The sequence below is a fragment of the Pelecanus crispus genome, chromosome 3, assembly GCF_030463565.1.
Source record: "Pelecanus crispus isolate bPelCri1 chromosome 3, bPelCri1.pri, whole genome shotgun sequence".
In the NCBI taxonomy this organism is placed as follows: domain Eukaryota; kingdom Metazoa; phylum Chordata; class Aves; order Pelecaniformes; family Pelecanidae; genus Pelecanus; species Pelecanus crispus.
The window spans coordinates 63,185,774-63,196,870 of NC_134645.1; the positions used below are offsets into that span (position 1 = coordinate 63,185,774).

General features: G+C 39.0%; 1 protein-coding gene across 1 annotated transcript in view; it reads left to right on the forward strand.

Moving 5' to 3' along the window:
* The window catches only part of SNX9 (sorting nexin 9), a 59,491-nt gene extending 48,798 nt beyond the window's left edge, over positions 1 to 10,693 (forward strand). The window contains exons 15-19 of the mRNA XM_075707341.1: positions 4,455 to 4,531; positions 5,484 to 5,573; positions 7,155 to 7,269; positions 8,691 to 8,782; positions 10,152 to 10,693. Of these exons, the coding sequence (XP_075563456.1) occupies positions 4,455 to 4,531; positions 5,484 to 5,573; positions 7,155 to 7,269; positions 8,691 to 8,782; positions 10,152 to 10,199 (422 nt within the window). The 3' untranslated portion in view covers positions 10,200 to 10,693. The remainder of the gene's footprint in view (positions 1 to 4,454; positions 4,532 to 5,483; positions 5,574 to 7,154; positions 7,270 to 8,690; positions 8,783 to 10,151) is intronic.
* The last annotated feature ends 404 nt before the right edge of the window (positions 10,694 to 11,097 follow it).

Sequence of the window (11,097 nt, forward strand, 5' to 3'; positions counted from 1 at the left end):
TTCTTTTGCCAGGGTAAAGGGAAAACAGTATGGCTTAAAGCTAGGATGCAAAATTGCAGATCAGCCTTACGAAGGAAAGCTTCAATTTGATTTCCAGCATCTTCAAATGGTATGAAAAAAATAGATCCCATGATGTCTGGGAACAAGGCAAGGATGTTTCTCTTTGCTGTTTGCCCAGTTGTACCTGGTTGCACCCTAGTATCTCGCCCTTCCCACTTATGCCTTTATCCTGTTTCCATATATTTTGCTTTTTTAATAACTGGTACACCATGTATTTTTTCAGAATTGATAATGTATGGGATTCTTTGCTTTTAAATTTGATTTCCTAGGGAGAGAGGATAAGTGCAGTGCCTGTGTTGCTTTAAATGTCTTCATCAGTGCTGCCCTCGCCTGCTGTTTGTATACAATTTCATTTGATGGTTGCCTCAGGTACCGGTCTGTGGATCGAGCAGACTCTATGCAAGAGACATAAGCACCTAGATTTAAACTGCTAGGATGCAGGTTTCCTGATCTCAATATTTAACAGGCAGCACTGGACCTATTCCTTCAAATGAAGAAGTACTAGCTAAGCCGAGTATGGGGAATGATTTTTCTGGACTATCGGTAAAGAGGAATGGCTCCTTCAGCCATACTTAAAAGGCACTCAGTTCAGTTTCCTTTGCAAGCTGAAGCTCTTCAGCTGAAGATTGCAACAACTGATTTGATGACACAAACATTCCAGATACTGGTAGCTGACTTCTGACATGCTGAATACACTGTTAGTTGGTTCCTTTGCACAGTTGGGATGGGATGTATCTACTGTCCTTACCTCTTTCATCAGCGCTGCCTGCTCACTTTGCAAAGCCTTATTATATGTGGTGAATGTCTACTGCCTTATCTTGTGATTTCCAGCCTAAAATGTTTAAGATTGCACCAGGCAAGATGCACTTGTTAATCTGATGCACTCAAGCTCTTTTTTTTTTATGCTGCAGAATGACCCTTATCAATTAGTTGCCAGCTACAGTGCATATTGGGAATCTGTTGCCACTATTTGTAGAGGCAAGGGTGCCTTTAAAACTATTAAGGACGCATCGAGAGGGTCTCATTTAACTTGGCCATGGGCCTATGTATTGTCTGATTAGTTTTAAGAACACGTGCTTTGAAAGTATGATCCTGGTCCAAAAATGTGTATTGAACAGTTCCAGAATATGCCTGGAAGTGTCTTGTAGCCTAGCACTATGTTCCCTATCCTATTGCATCATACGATGCTCTTAGGTTAACGCAGTCTTAAATAGCATGGCTCCTCTTTTGCGGTGCCAAATCTGGGTGAGTCTTTCTCCTATATTAAGAAAATGTGAATGGCTGTGGTATGCCATTCAACCATAGTAAGATCTCCTAATCCTGCATCACCCCCTCAAGAATTTTGTTAGGCAGTTACATGCAAGTTTCACTATCCTGCCAGCTAGCAACAAGCACATCATGCCTTCCGAGCTGCTTGTGTGCTGAACATTAGCAGTCTGAGGTGTACTTGTCAAGAACAATCTTGCTGCAAGTAGTTCCCTAGTACATCAAACTCTATCTTTTTCATACTCCTGGATTCTGTTAAAATGTACTTTGAAAGAAAAGAAAACGAAATGAAAACATTTCTTGACAAAAAATAATTCTGCTGCCCTAATCAAGCCTTACAGAATATTAGTTCCCTCAATGTGCCTGGTGTATTCCCTTAAAGGTGATAATCACTGGCATTTACCAGGCAGTTGAACTGCTAAGAGATGCTCTGCTAAACATCTCCAAAAGACTCCTCATAGGGAGATGAAGGAAGATGTAAAACTCTGACAGCATGCAGGCCTATAAATCAATGAAAATATCAGTTTCTCCCTGTGGTTGGGTTAAATATCTGTAGAATATTACTGGTCTTTTTACAGCTACCTTTAGTCAATGCTTTTAAGCCCTCTCTGTTTCTCATGGGGATATATGTAATGCACCCTGCCTTAGTTTTGTTGTAAATGTTGGCAGCATGTGGGGCTTTCTGCTTTTCCATTGATTAAAGAACCCCTGACATCCTGGTATATCCTTGCACTGGGACCCAGGTCAGCTTTCACAGCTTGAGTTAAGCAGCCCGTTCCCAGCTTCGCATCTGTTCAGAAGCTGAGAATGCTAGAAACTTGGCCCTGCCCAAGTAACAAAACTCTAACCAAAACACGTGCTAACAACAGTGATTGGGAGCGAACTGCTGCTGGAATTCAAGTTACTTTAGTGGGTGAGCATGTGGGTTGCGTGCGGTATCTCTGACAAGGTGGCCTAGTGCAGGGAGTGACTGACTGAGCATGGCATGACATTGCTGATAAATGTGTATTAAACTTGGAGGGTGCGGCAGGTGAGAGATGAAATCTGACTCTTTAAGGCTGCCCTGGCACTACCTGAAAAAGATTGTAGAAGAAAAGGATGCAGTGTGAGGAGCTGCAGATATTCTTCTGCCACTTGTGTGCCTGCCTACTGTCAGGATCCACTGTCTGGGACAACTTTTAAATATGCTATCCCTTAGCCCTACTTTTGGAGGAGTGTGAATGCCTCTGCTAGTAGTAGAAGCTCTTAATGCACCCTGTGCCTTCTGGCTTTGTGCCCTGCTGTCTCCAAATGAAAGAGGATTGGTGTTGGGAGGGTTTGTCTAGATTCTTTGAAGCTCCAATCTATGAAGGTCCTTTGCGTGAGGTCTGCACAGAAGGGGAGGATTTTCTCTTTCTACTCAAATATACATACTTTCTCTTTCTTTTTGCTCAGATAGGAAAGGTCATCATCTTTTATAGCATATTATGAAATGAACAGCAATATCTAGACCAACCTGGCTTCTGACTCTAAAGCCACACCATGTTTTGTCCCAAAATCTAGGAGTCAGTTGCCTAAGCAGCAGTTACTTCAAGGTTACTCAAGATTACTTCTGAGCAGACATGGGGAATTCTGAAATAATGACATTATTTAAGTCTACCTGAAATAATGAAATTAATCTCCCTGAAATGTTTTTTGTTTTACAACAATGTGAAGATATCTTCTGAATTATGTACCTCTTAGATCTCACAATGGGATTTCACGTTGGTTTTATTTTTATTTTATCCAGACAGGCTCAAGTAGAAGAAAAATAACTATTCTTTAGCAGTGTTTGTGTTGCTGGACTTACTAGTTGTTAGGATCAGTAACTTTCCCTCAAAGCTTTTGGCTTTATGAAACCAGTCTAATGGAAAGTCAGAACTGATTGATAGAATTGAAGCAACATTCAGCCATTACCTTGTTTCCTTTAGGACATGCTAAAATGAAGGAATCCTATCTAATAAATCTCTAACAGATTAGTCCTTATGTTGTAGTAATGAAATCGGTGTTTGGTAATTTTCAATTAAGTCACTGATTAACATCTATAGAATAAAACCAAAATGTTTGTAGAAGACTAACTGCTACCTAATATCAAGACATGTCTGAGAGGATGAGAAAAATCATTTTTTCTTAAACTAATATTAGATATCCACAAATTATATCTTCCCCTTTCTCTACTTCAATTTGCTTTTCTTACTGTTGACTACATGCTCTGGACAAGCTAACAAGGATGGAAAAAACCTGTGGTGTTTTGGGAAGGTGAAGTGGCATGAAAAACCCAAGAATGTAAGGCTTGTTTCCATCTTTGACCCACATAGCCACGTCCTGCTAGTAATACAGTGTTATGAGCGCTTGTGGTGTTATCTAGCTTAGGATTTGTGGTGATGTCTGTATTTTTAAGTGTAGTTTGTGGGGCCCTTTATTCTGTTTCATATGATGATGAAACTTAGAAACTCACTCTCAAAAGCAGCGATTTGTACAGAGCTTGAAAATATATCCAAGAGTTCCCTAAAGGGTCAGAAATCTTGTTGGCAAGGAAAAAAGTCAGTTGGGCCTCCTTCTGCTTCTCTGACCTTCTAACAGTTGCAGTCCAGGACTGTTGGAGAGCTTAGGGCTAGCATCACTGCTCCATAGGGCATAGTGCAGAATTTACTGCTTATCAGGTATGAAAATCATGTATTAAAAACTGGAAAGCAGGTGTCTCCAGCTTTGTTAGTCTTATATTCTAGTGTCACCATCCTCATTCTCCCTTCCCTCTCATTCTGGTAGGCTTCCTGTTGCCCTGTGTAGGTGAATACCTGTGTTTTTAAACTACATATGATTATGAAATGTGGAAGTGAATAGTGCTGGTACTATGGTAGAACAGTGTTTATGTGGTCCCTTTAGCATTCTTTCTATAAGATCTTCAGAGTTTTCTTTCTTTAATGGTATATATTAGTAGTATAAAAACTACTAATATTTTTCTAACTTCTTTATTACTGCTGGTTATAAAATGATGACTAGGCATTTATTACTGTAAAATAAGCTATTTTAGAACTTTGCCTTGAATCAAGGCAAGTTTGTTACTGTAATTGCCTTCTTGTAATTTGAACACTGATGTTTACTTTTAGGAGAATCTGATCTCAATGGAGCAATAACAGAAGCAGGAAAAACCTATGAAGAAATCGCCAGTCTTGTAGCAGATCAGGTGGGAGTATTACGAATGCATTGGCATACATATCACCTATTTGGATCACTGCTGACTTTTCTTTTTTTCCTTTCTGTTAAAACATAATTGCTGGTGCTGCAGACCAGTTAAATGAAATTACTATTAATACTTTTAAATGCACTTTCATCTTCTTTTCTACTATGTGTCAACTTAAGGGGAATGTAATGGGAGGGTATTTCTCTTGGATCAGAAAGATCACACTCTGGTTTCTAAAATACTAAAATGATTACTTCCTCTTTAAGTGTGTTTGTTTTTTGATGTCAGTGAGCTGTTTTCATTACTGATACAGAAGAATGAGATTTAATCAAGGATAGGGTTTGTATCTATCTTCCCCCTGCATTACCCAAATGTCTACAGGATCCAGATCTTGCTGCATTTCATTGTCTTGATACACAATTACCTGCTTCAGTAAAAATCTAGCTTAAATCCTGATTGGTGTCAGCATTCAAGCCCATAATTAATGCTTAGTGTATTAAGCTTAAAGTCTCCAAAATGCTGATCCTCTTGATCTCAAGGTTGAGTCTGGAGGTTCTTAAAACAGCTTTCCAAGTCAGCAACTAAGGAGATGCACATGTACATATCTGTATATGTAATGAGATTGTTGCTTAATAGTGCTATTGCTAGGACTGGTAACTTCTCTTCAGTGAAAATTTGAGGAAAAACCCCTCACTTCATAAGCTAGTGTTGAGTAAAACAAAGAACAGAGGCATCTGCTCACTGGTGCCCAGTGCCTTACTCCAAAGAGCTTATATTTTAATAAGGACCTTTTTAAATATGAAAAACTTGCAACAAACAATTAAGATTTTGGGTTGGCTTTTTTCTATTCTTTCCTTCCCTTTTTCTCCCCACCCTTTTTTGGCATCATAGTTTCTCTTCTGTGATGTTAATATGCCACAGATACTCTTACTAATGCTTACACTTCGTTTATTAGCCGAAGAAAGATCTTCACTTTTTGATGGAAACAAATCATGAATATAAGGGATTTCTTGGTTGCTTCCCTGACATCATAGGAGCTCATAAGGTATGTAAGGGGCCTTTCCTTTTAAGGGTTGGGCAGTAGGAAGATCTACAGCAACAAAAGCGGTGATACGGTACACTGCATTTGTGCAGCAGCCTGGCCCCTGCTTCCAGAAACACTGAAAGTTTCTGTGAAATTGGCATGTTGATTTTTAAAAGAAAAATGACTTAGAGGTGAGGGAAGCCAGAATGTGTTTCGAGATTTAAGAATATCATGACTTTCTGCTATAGTAAAACACTAGAAGCTTCATGATTTTCTTCATGTTAACTTCATGTCCCAATGTGGTGAATAGCGGTAGTGTAAATTTGTAGTATATGTCTTACGTGGCAGCTGATACTAAACCATACCAGTATTGTAGGAAAAACTGTGCACACTTACATGGCTGGCTTACTGATATGTGATAAATAATCATGCACTGCCTAGAAGTTTCTTTAATATTAAAAAATAGAGAATCATAGAATCATAGAATGCTTTGGGTTGGAAGGGACCTTGAGAGATCAATCGAGCCCAACCCCTCTGCAGTAAGCAGGGATTGAACCTGTGAACTTGGCATTATTAGCACCATGCTCTAACCAACTGAGCTAACAGGGCTAACGTTTTTTTTTTTTGGGGGGGAGGCATGACCTCCAGCAACAAAAAACAACCAACTTGTTATTTGTAATATGAAAGCCATCAAATAACAAAACAATAAATTTAGCCATTGTGTCTAGGTTTGGATATTCTGCTTTTTTTTGGTCCTAGAGTTTTCCTTATGTTCATGTGCCTGCTGTAACATATTTCAGGAAACTAAAAAATTTTGAAGTATTAAACAAGTACACAAGGGCTTTTTTACCACTTGAAGTGTTAAATGTATAAAACAAGAACATACTTCTGAGAGCAACAAAAATAAAAGCATATCAGATTTGTATATTCTTTCTTCAGGACAGCTTATGGTCTCTCATCCCACAGAATCTTTGGGGAAAAATACCATAAAAGGAGAAGAGATGTTTTTAAAAACTTGAAACATAAGCCTACTGCCAAGAGATGTGTAAATAGATTATCTTGAATGTTGTTTGGCAGAGATATGTTGTGAAAGGGGAGGCATTTCTTTTTATGCTTGTTGTTTATGTGACACAAGGATTTTCCTGAATTGAATGTTATAAATTGCAATGAGCTGTAGTCTCTTGGAAAATAGTTGATGTTGTCTCATCTTGTATAGTGTGCAAATAAGGTTCTGCAGAACCTTGATAGTTTGAGGCTTTTGGATGTCTGTTGTGTTGGTCAGCTGTTATTTTGAAACTTGGTCCTTTTGTCCTTTCTGTATATATTGTTGTGTATTACTGCCTTTACCAAATTCAATTTCCTAGTGACTGTGTTCATGCCTGTGTTTGAAGTAGCTTTTTGCAAGCTGTTAGGACTCTGGAAAGCAATAGAGTGAAATAACAAACTTTGGGTGAAAAAGTGGGAAGGCAGAATCAGTTGCTGTGCGTGTATCTATATGTGTATAGTGCACAAGCTCAAAACGTGGCCAGTGGCATTTTAGATGACTATAAAGACCTTTAAGTTGACTACTTTTTTAATCTTTCTGCATTTTGGTTTCTACAGGGAGCAATAGAAAGAGTGAAGGAAAGTGATAAATTAGTTGCAACCAGTAAAATAACACCACAAGACAAGCAGAACATGGTGAAACGTGTGAGCACTATGGCTTATGCACTACAAGGTAAACCAAATTTTGGGCTAAATGGCAATGTTGTAGACCTCTGAAGGACATGTCTTAAGTAACAAACTTTGAAAGAGAATCTTTGTTCTACCAGGAATGATAATAAGAGCTAGGCTTTGTCTTTTTTTTCTTTTTTTTCTTTGTGACCTGCTTAGATTTTCCTAAAATTGTAGTTATTTTGCCCATTGTTTTCTTTCAAATCTCATATTGCTATTGCAAAAGATACATGTTTTGGAAATGCAATTTAAAAACAAAACAAAAACAACCACCCCAGACTGATTCTTTCATTTTGAAGTGATAATGTCTCAAAGAAAAAGCATGGGCCCTGGTGCAGGAAGCAGTTAATTGCGTGCAGAAGTGTTTTTGACTCGTGGTTTAGTCAGACGTGATCCAGTTGAGATTCACATTCTCATGGAGAAGATTTTATTTCCTGGATGTTCTTTGAGTGAACTTTTTTCCTCTTCAGGTCAGAGATGTTGTAAATACGAGATGTAGCACACTGCCCTTGAAAAAGTGGGGAAGTGAGGAACTGGGGCTCAGTGCTGCAGGATATCAAGCCCTTAAGTGCATCCTGTTACTGACTTCAGTGGGACTGCTCATTGCTGAGGGAGTTGCATCTTTTTTAGCTGACATAAAGCCAAGAGTCCTCAGTATTTTACAGGACCAAGTCAGAGCAGCACACAAAATTGATTTTAAAAACAAACAAGAAAATGCCCCACCCCCTCCTTCCTGGTCACAATGATGCAAAAGGACTGTGCTGTATAAGTGGTAATCATAGAAGAGGCCTCTAGGATGACTTTTATAATCTAGAATATTTCTTCTCCCTCTATTGGTATCTCAAAATATATTTTAACTTTTTATTTGAGCCATAAGCTGTGAGTTGACAAGAGATGCAGAATGTGGTGAAAGGTGTTATGGATTCAGTAGTGCTGTTTCTCAGGTTTCTACTGAAACGGCCTCAGTCAAGAATGGGTCAAACACTACTGGCTGTATCTTTTCTTGAGCTAAATATTTACAGCTGTGGCTTACAACTTGGTATCTGTACCCTTGGAAATGTGAATGTCCTAGCCAAATTCTGTTGGAAACACTTCAGGAAAGAGCAGTTACCTCAGTAGGAGAAAATCCTGCTTGTATTCTGTATCAAATCTTTGTACACCTGAGTATTGTAACAAGAACCCAGCTTTATCCAGGAAGTGTCCGTATTTTAGCAGTGAGTAATTGACACCCTACCAATTTCACGAACAGTTCCATCATAACTTGAGTGCTGCAGGCAAAACAGGCTGTGGAAGCATGAGAACAGTAACTGTGCTGGCAGGGCTGGACACTGAGCTTGTTGCATAGTAACTAATCTGAACTGAGTGAAACTGTTCATAATTTTGAATGCTTCTCTTAAATAATTTGCCTCCTGGGTCTAATTGCAGCTGAGATGAATCACTTCCACAGTAACCGGATTTATGACTACAACAGTGTCATTCGTCTGTATCTGGAGCAGCAGGCACAGTTTTATGAAACGGTAAGGTGTAGTATTTCAGTGCTGTTTTCCTGGCACATAGTGTGCTGCTACTTTTTATAAGAAATACTTACAGTACTTAATCATCTTTTTGTATGAGCCTCTCCCAGAGAGCAGATATCTGAAGAATTGTACATATTTTTAAAAAAAAAACCCAAAACCAAAACAAAAACCCAAAGAATGAGTTAAAGTAAGATTTTCTTATAGATACTATTCCTATATACATGACTATGTCATATTAAACCTAAAAACCAGTGTTGAGAAACATTACTGTTGACAGCTTGGTGGGGTTTTTTTTCAATGCTGGTACTAAGGTTACAAAAAATTTTAGTTCTGTGATATGCAGTAAGTAAGGCCTGCTGCACTGAATACAATAAACCATTTGAACAAAACTTCTGTCCCATAGGATGGGAGGATGAAGGGAAGCTTCTGTGATGTAAAGTGTGATGTATACAAGGGGATGGGGGTAGGGGGGGCATGACAGGGACTGGAGTGGTTTAGGTGACTTACTAAATATGTTAACTCTGAGCATGACCTACAATATTAGTTCTCATTTAAAATGTTTCTTATGTATGTATTCCTTGTGTTTCTTTAAATGAAACCCGAGAACAAATTTTCTGATGTGATATGCTGGTAAAACATGTGAGTTTGAGTGTGCTGGCACCTGACTTCTATCACTTAGAGGAGTAATATAAGCAACTGGTGGTCCTTCACATCAGTAAAACGTGCCAGTGGGGCTTCAGAGGTATCTTCAGTGGACAAGAACTTCAGGAACCCCATCAGGTCACCTTGTTCAGTTTCTCTGAGACATCTGATGGGGTTAAGCCTAGGTTTCTCCTTAGCTTCTTCCAGTTTCTTATCCAGTCTATCCCAATTCTTCTGGTTGCAGCCTCACCAGTCTCATTGTACCAATCCTCTCTCCCCCAGTACAGGGACCAGATCCATGTTCAGATGTGGGGTGCTGGCTACCATGAGAGCTGCGGGGAGGGCACAGGAGCTCTGTTCTGATGTGTGGCCTTGTTTCAGCAGGCAGATGGATTTAATGAAAAATCTGGCTTTGTTCCTGTAGCCCTCCTGCCTAGTGCAGTGCTAGATAACCTAACAGGCAGGATGACAGCCCTGCCTACAATACTTTCTCCAACACAACCTGAGCAGTGAAAGCACAAAATTAACAAAGCAGAAAGTGTATATATGAGAAGAAAAGCCTTTATAAAGGAATGCTTTGGGAGTCCTACATACACAAAGTCTGCAGTAAAAACTGCAGTTTTTCAGAAGATGAGGGAACAGTTAGTTTAATTTCTTAGCCTGCAATCTTTTTTCTGCATAGTGTAAAGTGACTACATATTTAATACGTTCTGTTTCTTTGTTTCAGATTGCACAGAAGCTGAGGCAGGCACTCAGCCGCTTTCCTGTGATGTAGAGAATAAGGAGTAGTCAACAATAAAGAACAACTCCGAAGTGCTTTTCTGATTTGAGGGCAATGCCAATAAAAACTTGTTAGCCTTCGCCAGCCAAAAAACCCCACCAAAAAAACCCCACCAACAATGAAAATGAGTTGTAGGAAAAAAAAAAATTATTTAAAATTTTACTTTATCAACCTAAATCATCAGATCAAGTTCTCTTATTTTGGATGCTATCCCATTTGTAACATTATTTAAATAAAACCAGCTAGATAATGCTGTCAGTTTAGGCATCTAATTTACCAAAATGTTGCCATGGACTTCATGCAGACTTGTGTCTATCAGATGTTCTTCCAAAAACTCTTAATCAACATCAGAGTTACAAATTTATATCTTTTTTCAAGTGGGAAAGCAGACAAGCTTGAGAAAATTACTTTAGCACTCATTATATTCAATTCAGCTCTCTAGTGATTCAGTAGCCAGGAGGAATTATATTTGTGTATGGTTCTGGTACGTGTTCATGATGATCTCCTGAATGAACACTTTGTTCTAAGTTTTGCTTCCCATATGCAGCCATGGCATACTGCTCCCATTATGTCTTCTGGTAAATATCATTCTTTCTTCCCTTTCTTTTTTTTCCTTCTAACTAAATCTTGTACTTGTGGCACAACACCTCAGACCTTATGTCAAGCTCTCTCTTTCTCGCTATGCACTGTATAAAAAGACAAAGTACAAACAAGGGAAGAGCCATTCAGGAAGGTGTGAAAAATGGTTTTCCATACCCAGCACTTTGACACCCGCCTGATGTTATGCCATAAGGCACTGGTGTTCCTCAGTGCTGTACAGGGCCAGCTTCCCTTTTACCCCTCAGTTTTAACCCAAACTAGCAGAAGTCCCCAAATTCCACAGCTAAGCTCA